Genomic DNA, 20,419 nt, shown 5'->3' with positions numbered 1-20,419 from the left:
CCTCATCCCTAAGACTTTAACTTGGGGGAGCAAAAAATCAGGATGAAAATTAGAACCATCTACAGAGTCACTGAAAACAAAAGGTCAATGTACATAAATGCTTAGTACAGGAGAAATATTTCCTTGTGTGGTTACAGAACAAAAAGATGTGAAAGAATATGGGTCAAAATGACTATGAAACCTTCAATCTCAATGTCCTGAAAACAATGACAAAATAGACAAACAGTGGCACCATTACACAGCAGAGTATCAGTCAATAATTAAAAAGCCAGGGATGCATTCAGCAAATGGAGTAAATCTGAAGATGAAATGGGCTGAAGAAGACAATTCTACAGGCCAACTGCGCTGCTGAACTGGGACTGACAAAGAGCACAAGCAGAGGACATCAATGCATATTCACGAGGACCAGAGCTTCTAAGGATTCAGCAACTTCTCAGAGAACCCAAGTCGTTTTCAAGAACACTGTTATGGTGTCCTTTCAAGTCCCATATTCTTGACGAACCCAGAAGGAACAGGCTCTTTTTTTTGGTACCAGGAATCAAACTCAGGACCTTACGCTTTCAACGCAGGCGGTGGCACCAAGCTAAATCCCCAGCCCAGGAGCAGGCTCTTTATAGCAATGAACCAGGAAGCCAGAAGGCCCATCCTATAGCTCTGCAAATTCCTCAAGACAGCTTTGAATTTATTCCTCTGATCTCAGTTTCCTCCAGGATTAGAATACAGTACACTCCCGGGAAGTGTTACTGAGCTCATGTTACTGAGTGTGAGATGATAACAGCCAATCCTAAAACTGCTTCTTTTTTACAAGAACCAGGAGGGACAGAAACAGACAAGGGAGTAACTGGTCTCCAAATTCTGAATGTGACTCAGAACAAAAACTACATACTGGGAAATCGTCAGTGGGAAGGGCCTCTGGCTTCTCTGCTCTGACTGCCAGTCCCAGGTGACCTAGCTCACTCACTGGCCACCTCACATCAACCTCCCAGGCATCCACCGCTGGGTACGGGAGGAACTGAGCAACAGGAGCCAACAGCTCCATTTTCCCTTCTTTACATTCCTAAGACACAAGGACAAAAGGGTTGGCCTAAAAAAAGCCATCGGCCAGGCATGGTGGTGCACACTTGTAATTGAAGAACTCCGACAGTCTGAGACAGGAGGGTGATGACTTCAAGCCCACTCTGAGCAACTCAAGACCTTCTCTCAAAACATAAAAGGGCTAAAGAGGCAGCTTGGGGTGAAGGCCCTAGGTTCAATCTCTAGTACTACATAAAAGAAAGAGCAACAGAGAGAGAGGAAGAGGAGGATAAAGGAAGGAAAAGAAAAAGAAGAAGCAAGCAATCAACAGTAGTTTATAAAATTAATTTCAAAATGAGATTCATCTGAAAGGGCCATACCTTGATATGTCTTCCCATCTATTTCTACTTCGTAGGATTCCATAACTTCCTGGATGGCCTCCCCAACATCACAGAGACGAACATCAATGCCAGCACACTAAAAACAATAAATCCTGTTTATCAAAGTGCAAAATTTTACAATGACTCAACTTCTAAGTTGAGCAAAGGACAATCAGAAAAACCATTCTGTACACTGGGCATCCCTGTACAAAAGACTTTGAGCAGACTGAAAAGACAGCAGAGCGGGAAGCATCGGGAGTGAACCCAAGCCCTGTAACAGGACTGATGGGGTGGTTTGTTTCTGAGAGGTGTAAGGTCTGAATTCTCAACACATCGTCTCCCGACCAGACACCAACGCACAGCCGAATCTGGGTGATGGAACTTCGAAGGACTCTCAGTCCACTGAGGGCTTTCCCCGCTCAGAACAGGCACTGGCTGGGGAATTCACTTCCCCACCCCTGCCACAGAGCCCAGCGCAGACACACACTCCTGAAACTGCACACAGCTCAGCAGAGCCCAGGGGACAAAAGCAAAAGTGCCCAAAATACCTGGGACCTGTGCCTGGACCCTCGTGGGGCTGGCACCCCCTTCCTCCTGCTCCCTGCACCTTCATCTTTCCCCCTCTCGGGAGCCACACGTGAAAGATGAGGATACTCAAAACAACTACCTATATGAGAAAAACCCAAAAGGGAACGCACGCCCAGAAACAGTGCAGGCTCAGAAAGATCTCTGAGATCCTAAGTTTCCATCTCAGAAGGGTTCTTGACAGAAAGAGAAAAAACCAAAACCCACGAAACCAGGAAATACCAAGACTGAGGGAGAGGGAAGAATCTGGTTTCCAGAGTTACCACATTAGATTCTAACACACAGTGTTCAAAACAATTACAAGGCATACAAGCAAATGGGAAAGAACAGTCATTCAAAGGAAACAAGTTTCTAACAAATTATTATTGAAACAGATCTGATGAATGAACTGGACAAAGATTTTTTTTTTTTTTTGGTACCAGGGATCAACAAAGATTTTTAAACATTTCTCTTAAAGATACTCAAAGAAGTAAGGAAGATAGGAAGAAAGGGGGGGAAATGCATAATCAATGGAAATATCAATAAGGAGATTCAAGAAACAACCAAAAACCTGGAGCTGAAACGTGCAGGAACTGAAATGAAAGATTCACTGGAGGTGCTCCAGGCCGGAAAGGAGCAGGTGGAACTAGCCACCTGCAAGCAGGACAAGGGCAATTAAATGACCAGGCCTGAGGCATGGGAAGGAAAGTGAACCTGGCAAATCATCACAAGCGCCAAACTGTATCATGGGTGGCTCAGGAGGAGGAAAAAGCAGAGGATTTAAAGAAATAATGCCTGGAAACCTCAAACAATGAGACACAAATATCCAAGAAGTTCAATGAACACTAGGTAAGACAACCACGAAGACACACAGTGAGACTTAAAAAAAATAGCCTAAATGCTAGTAGTATTTTATCTTTGGGGTTTGTTTCGGTACTGGGGATCAAACTCAGGACCTTGCACTTGCCATGGAGGTGCTGTGCCACTGAGCTACATCCCCGGGCCAGTATTGTATCTTTGGATTGAGAGTCCACATTGTTTCCACATAGCTTGGGAAAAATGCTATAAGGCTGAGGCAGGAGGATCACAAGTTTAAGGCCAACCTGGGCAACTTAGCCACACCCTGCCTCAAAATAAAAAGTAAGTAAAGAGGCGGTAGGATGCCCTTCAGGTCAATCCTGAGTACCACAAAAAAATTTTTTTAAAGCCCCAATATTGTGGCTCAGTGGGAGAACCCCTCCCTACTATGAAGATGTCAGCCCTAGATTCACTTCCAATCAATCAAATCTAGTGGAGTGTTTCAGAAAAACAGAAAAACACATTCAAGGGGCCGGGAATTTAGCTCAGTGGTTCCACCACCTGCCTCGCAAATGGAAGGTCCCAAGTTTGATCCCTGGTACCAAAAAAAAAGAAAAACACATTCAAAAATTCATGGCTTTCAAGGGACTGTGAATTGCATAGCCAAAACAATCTTTAAAAAAGCAAAACAAACAGAATTCACACTTCCTGTTTCGAAGATATTTTTCCTTTTTTATTGGCAGTACCAGAAACTGCACCAACAGCTTCACACATGCTAGTCAAGCACTCTACCACTGAGCTACTTCTCCAGGCTTTTTAAAACTTTCTGAGACAGGGTCTTGCTAAGTTGCCCCAGCTGGCCCCGATCTTGCAACCCTCCTGCCTCAGCCTCTCAAGTAGCTGAGATCACAGATATATGCCATGGTGCCTGGCTTAAAACTTCTAAAGCTACAGAAATCAAAACAGTGTGGTCCCTGCATAAAAATGACACGCAGGCCTCCGGAAAAGCACTCTCACACAGGTACCAGAGATCATGACAAAGACGCCAAGATCATCCAACAGGGAAGAATTTTCAACAAACAGCGCTGAGAAAGCCAGACATCCACACGCGACGGATGAAGACATGGGGGGCTGAGGCAGGAGGATTTCAAATGTGAGCCCAGACTGGGCAACTCAGGCCCCATCAAAAGGGGGGGTGCGCTGGCAAGTGCAAGATCCTGAGCTCGATTCCTGGTACCAAAAGGGGGAGGGAGGCCTCAGTTCCAAGGCCCTGGGTTCAGTCCCTAGCACTGCAGAAAAAACATAAAAAAGAATGAAGACCCCAGACCCCCCCACACCTAAAATCATACCCAAAATTAACTCAAGAATGCATCAAAGAGAGCCAGGTACTGTGGTGCATCCCTGTAACCCCACCACTTGGGAGGCTGAGGCAGGAGGACCACTCCAAGTTTGAGGCCAGCCTGGAATACTTAGCGAGACCGACTCAAAAAAAAAGGGCCGGGAATTTAGCTCAATGGTTCTGGTGCCTGCCTCGAAAGCACAAGGTCCCAAGTTCGATCCCCAGTACCAAAAAAACAAAAAGGATTGAAGATTTAAATGTAAGACCTAAAGCTATGAAACTATCAGAAGCAAACAGGGCAAAAGCTTCATAACTGTATTTGGCAATGATTTCTCTTGGATATGCTATCAGAGGCACAGGCAACAAAAGAAAAAACAGATAAAGTGGATTTGATGAAAAATTAAAACATTTCGTATATCAAAGCACATCAATCAACACAATAAAAAGGCAACTCACAGAGTGGGAGAAAGCATTTGCAAATTGTATATCTGATATGGCACCAGCATCCAAAATATACAGAAAACTCAGCAACACAACAACCGGATCCAAAGACAGGCAGAGGAATGGGCAGTTTCTCCCACAATGATGACGGCCAATAAGCATCGCTCCCCCACCAGTCACCATGGAAGTGTAAATCCCAGGGACAGGAAGCCACCACCGCACAGCCCCAGGGCGGCCCTGATAAAAACACCTGAGGGTGAAGGCGACAGTACAGCCAGGCAGGAGACAGGGCCCTGACCCCGTGCGGAGCAGCATGTGAGGGCGGACGGGGCGTGGCCATGACTCAGTCAAGAACACACCCACCACACGATTCTGAGTCTATAACCCAAAGAATCAAAACAGTGTCTCAGAGACATCTGTATCCTCATCACGGCAGCCGAGCACCTACGGACAGCTGAGTGCACAGTCAAACCGGGGCACGTATGTGCAGCGTGCATGCCCAGCCTCAGTGTCACGAGAGGAGCTACAGAGGCAAATGCATGGAAGGAATCACACACTCACAACGGTGGAAGGTGGTGGCCCAGGGCTCCGTGGGGAGGGTGACGAACCGGCAGAGTAGAGAGCACATGGGTGTGAAGGCTGTGTGTGGACGCACCGCATCACGGAGCTGGCCACGCCCACAGAATGTGCAGGAAGGGAGGGAGGCCCACCGTGACCCGGCCCCGAGCTGAGCTCGGAACCTAGCGGGTTACAGAGGCACCCGCCTGGGGGAGCAGGGCTGGCAGGGGAGATGTTCCCTCCCACCTTCTGCTCAGCTCTGATGTGCAACAGCTACTCTAAAACATAAGTTTATTCACAATCAAAACCAAATAAACCAAACAGACAATTTTACAGGCCCGGACTACAGAGTGAGACCCCGTCTCAACCACAACTAATCACAGAAATGGTGCTTACAGCTCACCTACCTTTATTCCAGTATTAGTGGCATCTTTTACAGCTTTTAATAATATATCATATTTGGGATTAAAGGTGACAGTAAAAGCACAGTCAATAATCCTACCTGAAAGAAAAAAATTCATCTGTAAGTTTACTTATCAATTTATTTACTTTATAGCATTTATTAACCTATAAAACCGTTACAACAAAAAGAAAATAGAGGGCCAGGGATTTAGCTCTGGTTCTGCTGCCTGCCTCACAAACACAATGCAAGAGAGAGGGAGAGGGAGAGAGTAGAGAGGGGAGAGAAAGAAAAAAGAATAGCCAGGCATGATGATACACTGCTGTAACCCCAGAAATCAGGAGGCTGAGGCAGGAGTAGTGTCTTGAGTCTGAGGCCAGCTTCAGTCACTCGGAGAGATCCTGTCTCAAAAAACTGAAAGAATGAGGGCCTCAAAGGAGAGAAGCATTCCAAGTGCCCAAAGATCACACATTACCTACCAGAGGGAAAAAGTGGTAGGAGTACACAGATCACAGAACAAAACTGACGAATTAGAGGCTGGTGAACGCCCCTGCACGCTGTTGTGCACAGACAGAAACAAGATGAGCAAGAGGGCAGGAAGTGAGGGGAGCCGCGCAGGGCAGGGCAAAGGCACAGGACCGCAGAGTGCCAGCACGGCGCCTCGTCCCGTCCACGGCTCCATCCCAGCTGGCTCTCTGGCCTGGAGGTGAGGCGACAAGGTGCTTGGGGACGCGACTGCGGGCAGTTTAGAAAAGCAAGCAGGCATATACAAGTGGAAACCTGGAAGGCTCTACATAACGTTTACTGTTTAAATGTACAGGATTATACTTTGCAAATAGGGAGGGGGAGGACAGGGGAAGAGGGGAAAGTGGGGACCAAGATCCATCATGTAAGGCACAAGATCCCAAATGGATGTATCTGTATTGTACACCTAAAATGTACCAAAAGAATTTAAAGGAAAAAAAATAAAATACAGATGTATAGGATATATGAAACAATGATCTGAAGGAAAAAATATGGGCTATCTCCATGCCTTGATACAAAAACAAACCTCAATTTCCAACAGACTTCGCTTTAGCAGGGTGCTTTAAAGTGAACCTGTGTGCTCTCAACACAGCTCTACTCAAAAGAATGAAGGCAAAAACAAAATCCCCAAGTGCAGTATTCATAGCTCCATCCAACACATACAAAACTGGAGGTTTGATTTTCATTTGTTCTGGGTGGGAGCAGAAGGCAGAGATCTTCCACACACTCACCACTTATATGCGTTCCAAAGTCAATCTTACAGATGTCATCGTACTGCAATACTGTGGTGTCGCCTGCGTTGGGCGTGTAGTGGGCGGCACAGTTATTGAGAGAACACCCAGTCGGAAAGGCCAGGCCTGCATTCAAGCCGTTCTCTTTTATGAGCTTGCGTGAACAGTCTTCCAACTTCTCACTGAAACAAAAGTAACAGAGAATTTGTTTACTTTCGTATTCATACCTTTATATACGGTGTAGCTCATCAAGTCTCCGAAATTTACTAAAATCCTTAAAATCCTGAGTGACAGGAGCACTTTCTGGACATAAATTACAATTCCCTGATGCTAAGAAAATACCTCATCTATAAAAGATAAGGACATAAATTCTATTAGAAACCTCTAGAAAACACATTCCATGTTTAACTTAGTTTGCCAGAAAGTCTCAACTTCGACAAATTGAAGTGTTGATTTCATTTGCTCCTGGTAGACATTTAAATATTGACTCAATCTGACAAGTCATCTTTCATATGATTTTCTCAAGGTGGAAAGGAGGGAATCGATTTCCTGGTTTCCTGACCACTGTAATCACATGTTGTGTCTAGACACTTCCGCTAGCGACTTTCAGTCTCAATATGAATTGTCGCAGAGCAAAACAAGAGTCCAGGCAGAGGCAGAAGCAGTCCCGCGGGCCAGCAGAGCGTGCAGTGTGCAGTGGGGGAGGCCGAGATGAAGCTGTACCCTCAGGGTCTCCCCATCAGAGCTACTACAAGAGCTCCCAAGAGGTGTGCATAATTTTTCAATTTTTATTAGCAAAGTAGTTATGGAAAGGCAAATATTACAACTGGAAAATTAGTACTAAAAAATTTTTTTAAATTGTTTTATCGTGTTCTTACAAAAATTTACAAAATCTTACCAGATTTCTATCATTGTCATCCCAGGCTTGATCCAGCTCATAACGTATTTTCTAACTTGTCGATGTGCTTCCGCAGCTTCTCGAAAATCATTCCAAATCTCTTCACTAGCCTGATCTAATGCTTTCTTTTCTTCACTTGTAGTTCTCCAAGCAGCTGTTCGCCTTGAGAATAGGCATAGCATAGTATGAGTCACTTAAAAAAGAGCAGAACAAGCACAAAAGCGGAGGGTAAAAATATACCAAGAAGATATTTTAGGTAGAGTATACTATACATTCAGTTTATGCATGTCAACAAAGTTTCTGAAATACCAAAAGCCACATTCTTGCAACCAACCCAAATCAAGTTTAATCTTATTTTAAGACTCTTGGGGAAAAAACATCTCCAGTAAGATTTCATTCAGAGGCAGAAAGACTGAAATACTGCCACCAAAAAATGACAAAACAGGAGAGAACTAGAAAAGCCAGACAAGAATCCCAGAAACCAAACCGGTGGGGGGAAAAGTCACCCCACCCTTGAGCTAATAAATACTCAGGAGACGCCAAAGAAGCGCAGCCAAAATCAGCCGCCAGGGGAGGAGACGGTTTGCACAGCACCACCAGCCCACGCACGCCGAGACCTGCCGCGCTCCCACCTTTCACACAGAGCGGTGCGCACCCTCAGTAACCCGTGCATAGCTCCTAAATCATCGCTGGATTACTCTAAATACCGAACATACTGTGAGTGCTGTGAAAATAGCTGACACACTGCTGTGTGGAGAATAACAAGAAAAAATGTGTACATGTTCAGTACAGGTGCAGTATCTTAAGAAATTTTTGGTCCACAATTGGTTGGATCCACAGATGGGAGCCCCATGATACAAAGGGCTAATATGGGTCCAAAACTTGACCTAGAAACCTGCATGCATGTTCCCCACCATGCACAATGGCACACGTACTAGAAGTGACCCTCCACTTAGGGACACGGTTTGGGTAGTTTAAAACTGCCAGGGTTAACAGATTTTTATGTTTAGGGTCTGGAACAAAAAGCATCAACTCCCTTCAAGTAACACATTTTCAAAACATTAACTGTTTTAGAATGAAAATCTTTTTAAAATGTGGTACCACTGCCACACATTTTTAGGTAACGGTGAATATACAGTTCCTAACTCAGTGATCACCAGCGTAGAAAGTGACGCCTTCAGAAACGTATCTGTCCCAGGCCAGTGGCTTGCGGAGTGCAGCCGCAGGAGCCCCAGGGCACCCGCTGTGTATGTAACGCCACACTGCCCACAGCTGTGCTCAGACCAACACTACAGAAGCAGTGGAGATGCAAAGCCTAACTGTGACTATCGGTTCCTTCACAGAAGAAAACTACCCACGCCTACTACGCATCCCAGGGCAGGGGATTAGCTCAGTGGTGCTGTTCCTGCCTCGCAAGCACAAGGTCCCGAGTTCGATCTCCAGAACCAAAAAAAAAAATAAAGTAAAATAAAAAATAAATAAACTGCGCATGCCCGAGTCAAGGCCCGATGCTGACTATATGTGTGCATCACTACCATGCGCCCACCTCTGCATCCCTGCCCGCTGCCCAGGCCTGAGGGTGTCTGGCCTGCATAGGACGCCCCACTGCAGCACCAGAGGGCCTTCCTCGGCCTCGCACATGGGACTGTATTTTCAATCTGCTGATGCTATCAGATAACCAAAATGGCACAGTGCCAGCTCCCACTTCCCAAAGTACTTAATTGTGGACGGGTTACTTTACAGGAAGAGGGCAATTCAGGCAATGGTGTAGCCCTCGCCCTTTCTCCTGTGAGGATTCAAGTCTTTCCGGAACCAAGGACCCAAATGTTCTAAGTCCAGATCACTCTCCAGCATAAAGGTAAGAGCAATACTCCTAGCTCACTTTTAAACTAAACACATCACAACTCTTTGTCTCTTACGCAAGCCAGAATGCAGGTCAGGCATATACACCACAGCTGTAGCTGCCAGTAAAGCTTTTTCTTGAGACAGGATCTCGCCATGTAGCTCACACTAGTCTTGAACTCACTATGTAGCCCAGACTGGCCTCAAACTCAGGCGATCCTCCTGCCTTAGCCTCCCAAGAGTGCTGGGATTACACTCGAGGCTGGCAGTAAATTTTTTTTTTGGTACCCAGGATTGAACTCAGGTCCTTGTACTTACGCAGCAGGTGGCGAAACCACTGAGCTAAATCCCCAGCCCTGCTGGAAGTAAAATTTTAAGGACCACTCACTCACTTCAAAATTCAAAGGTTTTGGGCTGGGGATTTAGCTCAGTGGTTCTGCCGACTGCCGCACAAGCGCAAGGCTCAGAGTTTGATCCCCGTTACCAAAAAAAAAAAACAAAAAACAACAACAAAGATTTTGTGAAAAGAAAAACCACCAGCAAGTATTTACTGAAGAGTAATATGATGAAGACTATGTCTACTTGATGGAAATCCTGAATCTAGGACCCCAAAGGGGCACTGGTCCAGGCTGGGCACAGTGGTGCACACCTGTTTTCACAGCACTCAGAAGGCTGAGGCAGGAGGACTGCCATGAGTTCCAGGCCAGCCTGGGATACACAGTGAGACCCTGTATCAAAAAAAAATTTTTTTTTAATTTTTTTTTAAATAAACGGGCACTGGTCATTACCAATTCTAATTCCTGCCCCTCACACACCCCTCAGATTCCTTATCCCCTCCACGCCAGGGATCGAACTCAGGACCTTGTGCTTTCGAGGCAGGAGCAGCACCACTGAGCTAAATCCCTGGCCCCTCAATCCATGTCTTTAAAGGTTAAAATACCAGCCGGGCGTGGTGGTGCACACAGCCTGAGCTACAGTGAGACCCTGTCTCAAACAAACAAACACCAACAATAAATAAGGTTAAGACACAAGTATAATTAAATTGCAAATGTATTTCTACTGCATTTTAGAATCAGAAGATAGTATAATAAATATCCCCAATACTGAAACCAAGATATCTCATGAACACCTAATACATTTTTCTGAGACAGGGTCTCGATATGCAGTTCAGGCTGGCCTTGAACTCACTATGCAGCTCAGGCTGGCCTCAAACTCAAGGTAAGCCTCCAGAGGCCTTGTGAGTGCTGAGATTAAAGGCATGCACCACCACGCCCAGCCATGAAACCCACTTTGAAATGTATGTTTTTAAGTTAAATCCATTTTTTTTTGGTACCAAGATCAATCTCGGGTCCTTGTGCTTGCAAGGCAGGCAGTGGAACCACTGAGCTAAATCCCCGGCCCTGAAATGTATGTTTTTAACCCAAAAACAAAACACACATGGATATGACACAAATTCCTTTCTCTGAAAACTGACAAAGGGCAAAAATAAAACATTTTAAATCTGACTCCAAGAAGCCACTATCGTTAATTTCCAGTTGGTAAGAAGAAAGAAGTTCTTCCCTTAGGAAACTATCAGGCACTCTCCTGTGATCCAAGCACTGAGGCTGAGGCAGAAGGCTTGCCCTGAGTTCAAGGCCACCCTAAACTACAAGGTGAGACCTGGCTCAAGAAACCAAAAATAAATAAATGAATAGAATTTCAAAATGACTCTTCATTCTGCTTCTAGGAAATGAGAATATGAGAAAAATCCCAGGGCTCAGTGGCAGGCATCTGCCTAGCATCCTCAAGACCCTGGTTCCAATCTCCACCATGGGGGGGGCGGGGGGGGTCCTATTGATTTCTAACAGACTGACTGTAGCAGTCACTGCAGAGTTCTGTCCAATGGTAAAAAACTGGAAACTACGTTACATTCAAAAGTAGCTAAAGAAAATTATTCTAGACACACAAAAGAATAGCATTATAACTATTAAAAATCAGTTTCAAGCCGGGCATGGTGGTGTGTGCCTGTAATCCCATCTGTACTTGGAAAGCTGAGGCAGGACTATGAATTTGAGGCCTTGCCTGGACTACACAGCAAGACCCTGCCTCAAAAAAAAACAAAAATTGGGTAAGTGAAAACACCAGGACTCTACACAAGCTGATGATAAACTATTAATTTCTAGAAACAAATACCTAAATATAATGCAATTCAGAAAGGGCACTTCTATATGTGACAGAAGTAACTTAACAAGTTATCAAACTATATTATGAAGTTTCTGGTATCAAAGCAAAATACTATTAGCATAAGAAGAGATAAATAGATCACTGGAACAGGAATAATCCCAAAATTAATTTCATTGTACCTAATAGTACAGTATAGGATAAAGCAATTCAACTCAGTAAAATGAATTATTTAAGGAACAATCCACAGGCTATCCACTTGCAAGAAAGTAAAAAACCTCCACATCAATTAAAGACACAATAAAGCACGAAATAAAATCTAAGAATGCTATGAACCCAGAAGTTTAACATATGGATATATAATGCCTTTAAAGTTTTAAAGTTCTTGGCGAGCAAAAGTTATCATAAAAGAGCCAACAATCATGATATGCCCAAAATCACCAGTAGTCTTAAGAATTGTAAAGTATGGGCTGGGGATTTAGCTCAGTGGTTCCACCTCCTGCCTCGCAAGGGCAAGGTCCGAGGAGTTTGATCCCCAGTACCAAAAAAAAAAAAGGGGGCTGTAAAGTATTAATATACTCTTTAATTCTCCAATCATCTCACCTCTAGAAAATTAAAAACTGAGCTAAATCCCCAGCCCTATAATTCCACTTTTAAAAACAACGACCAAAAAAAGCAAACACAGATGTACACATATATGAGCACAGAAAAATACAGAAGGCTACCTGCTGGGTGATTAACATGGGTCTGGAAGGAAGGGAAAGAAGAGAGAACCGAAAAAATAATAATAATTAAAAGATTACATTTTAAAATAAATGTGATCATATCATGTGCACTATGAAAATTTATGTAAAATTACATGTATCTGTGACATTTTAAAAATAGATGCTTTGAGGTGGGGATAACAATTGATGAATTTAAAGAAAAGACATCTATGCCATAAAATTCCAGAATTTTATAGACTTATTCCCTAAGTATATCCATATTTAGGAATAAGGAAGGTGAAAATTGAACATTATGTCCTTTTCTGTTAAGAAAAACACATGTCTATAGAGACCAACAAAACAATGCTATGTAGAAGCTTTCCTAGCCAGCTGCTGCACCAACAGGCTGACCAAGCACGCTGACCCCCGCCCCAGGTGTCCCCGTGTCTGGTTTCGGGGCACCATTCTGATGACAGAACAGCTGCTAACTTCATGCTCAGTGGGCATCTGCTATTCAGCTAAGTGCTTTGCATTTATTATCCATGGGAGGCGTCCACCTTTCGGAGGAGGAAATGAAAGGCCACCATGAAGCCCAGTGAGAACCAGCAGGCAGATGCAGCAGCCTGGGCCCAGCTTCCGGCTCCGCCGGCTGACATGTACCTCACACAACATCCCAGGTCAGTGAGTTAGTTGCCAAACCGGTCCTCCTTACTGTAATTATGTAACTTAACGCCCTCACATGGAAAGGTATTGAAAAGCCTCAACGGAGACAAGCATCAAAAAACACTTCTGTCAAACTAAGTCTAGAGAAGAACTGTAAACAGTTTCAGGAAAAAAATGTGAAGGTACCGATAGGCATTGACCCTGACGTGACAGAACCCCCGAATGGGAATCAGATGATGCTTTACAAGTGCTTTATAGAGGAAAATTAGAATTCCACGTAAATCCATGCTGAAATGTTTTATTTTGTTTGGTTTTTTTTGGTACTGGGGATCGAACTCAGGACCTTGCGCTTTCGAGGCAGGCGGTGGAACCACTGAGCTAAATCCCCGGCCCTATGCTGAAATGTTGAGAAGCAAAAACCAAATTTAAGTTAACCTTTACTAAAAAGATTCCGTTTTTTGTAATCCCCACTTTAATACACCTTTTTCATTAGCCAATCTGCTACTGGTCCCAATCGTTTTGGGTAAGAAGGCTTCTACTGTATTTCCTTCACAACACTCCTAAGCTTTTAATAAAATAGTGACGTTCTGAGAACAATCCAATTTGCTTCATGCCCAGCTCCCGCTGTCCGAGGCCGTGGCCAAGGGACTTCCGGCCTTACCCGTCCTGCGTGGGTGGGTACTCGCACTCCTGTCCCTTCGGGAACACGCCGCTGGGATACAGGTCACAGATCGGCACCGAGGGAGGGTCTGTCTGAACTTTTGCTATGAGACACAAATTAAGCATTAACTTCTATACTTACAAATTGCGTTATTACAGCTTCTTGGGTTCTAAAGCTGTTATACATGCTGTGATTTTACTCTCTCTGCTGCCACCTTACAGCTAACAGAAAACGCTTCCCGGTGCAGGGCCGCCTCTGACTAACTGCTGCGTGGGAAGAGAAACCTCCAGCTTCTCAGAATCCCACACGCAGGGGTTTCTGAGGAAGTTTTCATCTTCATTTACTACAGCAGAGATGCAGTAGCACCAGAGGCTGGCTCTCACAAGTAAAACCCAAAGAAGTAACAAAATAGGAAGCCTGACAGCAATAAAACAAAACATGAACCTATTTCACAGTATTAACAAAATACAGGAGAATCTATTATTTAGAGGGAATATTAGTAAGTTCCGAGCATACACAATAGCTGCTGAGACTTTAGTTACCACATGCTAATTCCAGGTCCCTGAGAAGTTCCTGTACTCAGCAAACACCTTAGGCACTATTTCCCAAACCACATACACATTGAAGATCCATTATCCAAAAATTCAAACCCAATACTTCCTGAGCGCTGACACAACTAGGAAATTCCTGGCTTCCTGTGGCAGTGAGAACCAAGGTGCACTAACAATACTGTGTAAAATTACTTCAAAGGCTGTCTATGAAAAAAAACAAAAGCCCAGCGTGGTGGCACACTGTAATCCTAGCCCTCGGGAGGGTGAGGCAGGAAGATTGAAGTGAGTTCAAGGGCAGCCTGAACTACACAGCAAGACTGTTGCAAAAAAACCCCCAAAAAATTCATGTTTGGACTTGGGTTCTACCCCCAAGATATCTCATGATGTATATGCAAACATTGCAAAATCTTAAAAAATCCAAACTCCAGAACACAGCTGGTGCCAAGCATTTTGGAGGGGTCCACACCTGTAAAAACACCAGTGTATCCCAAGACATTCTCTGAGACAAGTGTTTTTCAAAATGCCTACGAACTAGACATAACAGTTGTTACGCAAAAACTTCCCTTTTAGTACAAATGCTGCACCCAAGGAAAGCTAAGCAGCTGCAAGACAGCTAATTAATGCAGCGATCTATGACTTTCAATGCATACAGCCGCAGCATTTACCAACTAATAAGACTGAGTATATGGTTTCCTTTGGATTACAACTAGCCGTATGTTATGGGTTTTTTGCTTAAATTTCAACATTTTGTTCTTTTTGTTCTGCAAATGCAAAAAAAGCACAACAAAAATATGACCAGCTATTGAGGCAAATCATCTATCTATGGAACCGTTTCCTCCTTCAGTTCAAACATAGCATCTCAAGAGTGCCAACGGGTTTGCTCTCTGTGTGATAACATTTCCAGGTTTTCTATGGGCCGGTACATGTGGGAAACACTATCTTAGGTTGTCCTAGTACATGTCCCTAAGCGCAAGCAGAATGATCAAGTCAAAACACTTTAGAGGTCACCTAACTCCACCTCCACTCAAGGACCCCTCAGTCCCCTGGCAGATGGCACCACGCTCCTGTCAGTGGAGGCCACCACCACCTCTCCCCCCACAGTCCACACCCATGGGGACCCTGTCGCCGCCAGCAGGCCCTTCCTGCACGGCCCTGTCTCCCGTTACTTCCATCTAGCAGCCCTAGCTTCCTGCTCTGAAGTTTAAGAAAAATGCACTAGGCTGGGTATGGTGGCACACACCTGTAATCCCAGCACCCAGGAGGCTGAGGCAGGATTGTCATGAGTTCGAGACCACCCTGGGCTACATAGTGAGACCCTGTCTCAAAAAAAAAAGAAAGGACTATGCATTGCTACTCACTCATCCCTCTCCATGTGGAGAAACCACGTCAAAGGATATGGCTCTCACCACTTTCGCCAACTGCCACACTGCCTCTGTCAACTTTATGTGACATGGTGCCAGGACTGAGTCACACTAATGGGCCAAGCAAGGTGTAATCAGTGTAAGGCCTCAAACTGCAATTCTCAAATGTCTGCTGCTCAAAAACAGAGAGGGGGGCTCAGCGGTACAGCTCTTGCCTTGCATGCACAAGGCCCTGGGTTCGGTCTCCAGCACCGCATACGTATGTGCGTACATACATACATACATAAACAAATAAGTATTCATTCCTGCTGCTCCTGAAACTACTCATGTTTTTTAGTTCACACTGCTGCAATGCTCAAAACTCTTAGAACACTACCATTCTGTACTAATTTTATATCTGTCGCTGTAAAATTTCTGCTTGTTAGCATTAGCTTATCTTAGTCATCTTGGTTTTTTGGAAAAAATACTGATTTTTGTCAAAGCTTTAACTCATCTACAAATCCGATAAAGATACCTTCAATATTCTGTCCACAAACTAAGCTGATAAAGGACTGGAAAAGATCGTTAGAGAGGGAGATCTAGACTATGTAACCAGAAGCGTCACAGTTGAAGCCCAGACTTTACCACATCAGCTGAGACTCAGAGGACAGCTGAGCGGTGCCAAGCCCAGATGCCTCAGCTACGAGACGAGGCTGAGTAGAAGCCAGGATCGCCTCTAAAAACTGCGACGCACCATGTCCAGTTCTGCTGCTTTGTTTCTGTAGGGTTAGAGCTCAAGCCCAGGGCCTTGCACATGCCACACAAGCAAGCGCCCTGCCAATCAGCTCTATCCCCACCTCTCATTATTACACAAAGTCAGAAATAAACCTATTAATCTATATCGCAATCACTCTTATTTAAATTCTCCCACTCTGCGGATGACAAAACTGAGGACAATAAACTGTCCATGGTTAAATTATCTGGTTTATCCCAGAAGTGATTTAAGGTACCCTATCAGGACATCAAAATTAACATACAAAGTAAATTAAAAAGCAAAAATCAAAATAGAGAAAGAACATTTAAAAACAAAACCTGAAATGAGGCCAGTACAGAACCACAAATTTGGCTCTAAGACTTCCAGTAGCCAGCCTTAAATAGTCATGTTATTTGCACAGTTCACAGTGCTTCTGAGGTAGAGCTCATCAGCTACTCAAATTATTATTATTATGCTTGATACCAATACCAAGAAAACAAAGCCAGGTGTGCAGGATTACACCTGTAATCCCAGCACTCGGGAGGGAGGCGTAGGCAGGAGGATCACTGTGAGTTCAAGGCCAGGCTGAACTGCATAGCATGGCCCACCCCCCAAAAATAAAGGGGGGCAACCCACTTTCCACTCCCCTTTCTGTCTCTCTTAGGCAGAAGCTTCCTTTCTCCCAATAAATTTTTCATAAATAAATAAATAAATAAATAAATAAATAAATAAATAAATAAAGGGCCGGAGTGGTTCCACCGCCTGCCCTGCAAGCACAAGGTCCCAAGTTCAATCCTGACATCCAAAAAAAATAAATAAATAAAATTATTTTTAGGGACTCATCCCTAACTTATGATTAAATTCAGCCAACATTTCTTAGCTGAAGAGCAGCTAAAGAAAATACCAACAAGGGCCCAGGGATGTAGCTCACTGGCACTGCAACTGTTCAGCAAGTGCAAGGTCTTGAGTTCAATCTCCGTACCAGACAAAAGAAGAAAATACCAACAAGACTGTTAAAGCATCTGCCACAGAACTATTAGCCCCACTCATCCTACCTCTGCTAAGCCGAAGCTTATTTCCCTGACCTCTGTCAAGACTGGTGGGCTTCTGACCCTCTCTGCAAACCTGCTGGTTAATAATCGCCGCTCAACGTTCGAGTAAGATTAAGGCAACACACTCACGTCCTCTCTTCTTCTTCTTCTTCTTCTTCTTCTTTCCAGTTGCTCCGTCTCCATCGCCATCTCCATCTACAAGACAAAATTTCAAGTCCATATTCACTGAAACCTCCCACGCGAGGGAGAAAGAAAGGAGACTGTGCATGTCACACACGGACGGATGCTTTCTAAATAACACCAGACAGGGTTTGCTCAAGGCTCTTCTAAATCTAACTGCACATTATCAGCACATGTCAGTACTCTTACATAAATGTGTGTGTCGCTAGCTCAAGTATCAGCTTGGCTTGTGGGATCAAAAGCATTAGCAAAGTTTACTTTGAATCATGCTAATAAAAACTGTAGAATGAGGGCTGGGGATTTAGCTCAGTGGTTCCGCCGCCTGCCTCAAAAGCACAAGGACCCGAGTTCAATCCCCAGTACCAAAAATTTAAAAAAATAAAAAAAAATAAAAATAAAAATAAATTTTTTAAAAACCCTGTAGAATGAGATTTTCTAAGAAAATTCCATTAACTTTCTTTTTAAAAAGCAAGGGATTTAACTAGCATTAAGTTCATTATCGCTAATAATGGTCCTGTGACTTCGTCTACAATACTACAATGGTTCACATCTGCTCTGCAGTTCAATAGTATTTCAGTGCCGCACAGCAGCCCCGGAGGGAACAGCATGTGTGAAGTGCTTACCCCAACTGTGCCCCCTGAGTCTGGGGTAATGCACATATGCCACTGGATCCCTAATCTGCCAAGGGTATTTAGGACATCGATTTTACAGTGTCTTTTCTCAGTCATCCCAGAGAGAGTTCTTCTGGTTCAAATGGGACGCAAAAACCAGAGGGTCTATGTGTTTTTCCTGGGTTCATAGTTCTAAGTCTCAGAGCCCAATGCCCATGGTGTTAAGAACTATGTTGGGAAAAAAAAAAAAAAAAAGAACTATGTTGGGAAACAGCTGCCCACAGAGTACTCAAAGTGGCCATGACTCTGAGCCTTTCTAACAAGCTCTGCAGTCCATGCCTATACTCTTAAACTTTGAGAAAACATTAATGAATAAATAAACAAATAAAGTAATCAAAAATAGACTTGGGGGGCTGGGGGTTTAGCTCAGTGGTTCCGCCACCTGCCTTGAAAGCACAAGGTCCCAAGTTCAGTACCCAAAAAAAAAAAAAAAAATAGACTGGGCATCTAAATTTCTAAAAATCCTCCTCACTGATTTCCGCGATCACTTTTGGGTTGGTTTAATTTGTTGAGGGTTTTTTTTTTGGTTCTTTTTTTTTTTTGAGATGGAGTATCACTCTGTAGTCCAGCCTGGCCTCAAACAGCCTCCTGGGTACTGAGCTCACAGGTATGCAGCACCATGCCTGGCCACAATCACTTCTGAAATATCCAAATCTACCTACAAATTACACTGCTAAGACGCAGGGAGGAACAGGGCGCTGTGCCAGACAGTGATGGTCCAGGGGCATGCTTACCGCGTACTGTCTGAAACGTTCCACCTAGTGGCAATCACTTCTCAGTAACTTTACAATGAAATCCACACCTATAACCATCCCGAAGGACTCACACTCTTTTCTTGAAGTGCATCATTTTCACTCCCAGCTTCACAAGAGCCATGAAAGAAAACTGCACAAAACTGCAATCACTAGTTTACACTGACACCTACTCTCTGAAGGCCCGTAGGGTGGGACACCATCTCCCCCAACCCCGTTCTTTCTCTGAGCACTAAGGATCAGACCACATAGCCCATGCTGGCCTCAAACTTGAAACCCTCGAGCCTCAGCCTCCCAAGCCCTGGGATTACCAGCATGCCACTCCTCCTGGTTTAGGTATCATTTCCTTAAGCATAGTGACAAGAATATGGCTCAGTCTGTTCAAAAAAATTAACGTTCTTTTAGTTTATTTTATTCTTTTCCTTAAATAAGAAACAAGAAGTGACCAGGCATGGTGGTGCGTGCCTGTAATCCCAGCACTCCAGGAGGCTGAGGCAGAAGGATCCCAGTTTGAGCCCAGCCTGGGAAACTTAGCAATTTAGGAAGAAACCCAGTCTCAAAAATGAAAAAGGGCTAGAGAGGTACTGCCAAAAAAAAAAAGAAAGAAAGAAAGAAAATCATTATTCATTGGTCTTCAGATTCAAAAGCCTAACATGAGAAATTTCTGGAAAACACAACTTTCAATGTCCCTCGTGTCACACAAGCCAATTCACAAAGTCTGCACTACATCTTAACTCTCCTGGCCCCCTATGGAGATCGAACTCAGGACCTTGCACTTGTGAGGCAGCCACAGCGCCACTGAGCTAAATCTCCAGCCCATATTAATAACTCTCTTCATTTCACTAAAAGTTCAAGTTTCTAAGGGCCAGGTAATTAAGGAGAGAAGAGTTAAAAAAAGGTAGTTTGTGCTCTGGAAAAACACTCATGGTCTAGCATATTGCGACATGCTGGACCCAACATAACACAAATGCCCCAAGATGATAACTAATTTCAAACATACTGAGACCTCCCTAGCTGTGTGACCCTGGTGAGGTATTTAGCCTCTACTTAACAACAGTTTCTTCATCTTTTAGACAGGATGAGAACCTTTTTATCATCACTTTTTTTATCATCATCTTTCTGAAGCTAATTACCTTACTCCATGTTCAAGGTCTGATTCAGGACAGAAAAAGAGCCCAATTTTTGTGCCGGGATCTGAACAGTGAACTCCACATGCCGTGGTTTCAATCACTACGTCAGCTGTAATTTTAGATCTTACATGGCTTTCTTTCACAGCATCCCAAGATGTTCCTAACAGCAGAGACAGTTCACATGATTAATACTAGGCCCAAGTCAGCTGAAGTGTGTTAAAGTGACAACTGGACATCCATATAAAGAGATCATCCTTTACCGAGCACTACACAGAAAGGTTAATTGCAAATGAATCTACATAGCACTTCTT

General features: G+C 44.1%; 1 protein-coding gene across 1 annotated transcript in view; it reads right to left on the bottom strand.

Moving 5' to 3' along the window:
- Window positions 1–20,419, bottom strand: part of Metap2 (methionyl aminopeptidase 2) — a 28,691-nt gene that overhangs the window by 2,003 nt on the left and 6,269 nt on the right. The window contains exons 3-8 of the mRNA XM_004844924.4: window positions 17,505–17,570; window positions 13,679–13,781; window positions 7,649–7,810; window positions 6,751–6,932; window positions 5,502–5,596; window positions 1,395–1,491 (exon numbers count right to left, since the gene is read on the bottom strand). Coding sequence (XP_004844981.2) covers window positions 1,395–1,491; window positions 5,502–5,596; window positions 6,751–6,932; window positions 7,649–7,810; window positions 13,679–13,781; window positions 17,505–17,570 — 705 coding nt within the window. The remainder of the gene's footprint in view (window positions 1–1,394; window positions 1,492–5,501; window positions 5,597–6,750; window positions 6,933–7,648; window positions 7,811–13,678; window positions 13,782–17,504; window positions 17,571–20,419) is intronic.

The sequence above is a fragment of the Heterocephalus glaber genome, unplaced genomic scaffold (assembly GCF_053883595.1).
Source record: "Heterocephalus glaber isolate CG9 unplaced genomic scaffold, H.glaber_assembly_v1.0 deba00001572, whole genome shotgun sequence".
NCBI classification, from domain to species: domain Eukaryota; kingdom Metazoa; phylum Chordata; class Mammalia; order Rodentia; family Bathyergidae; genus Heterocephalus; species Heterocephalus glaber.
Note: the sequence above shows the minus strand (reverse complement) of the source record. Positions and strands in the feature narration are given on the sequence as shown.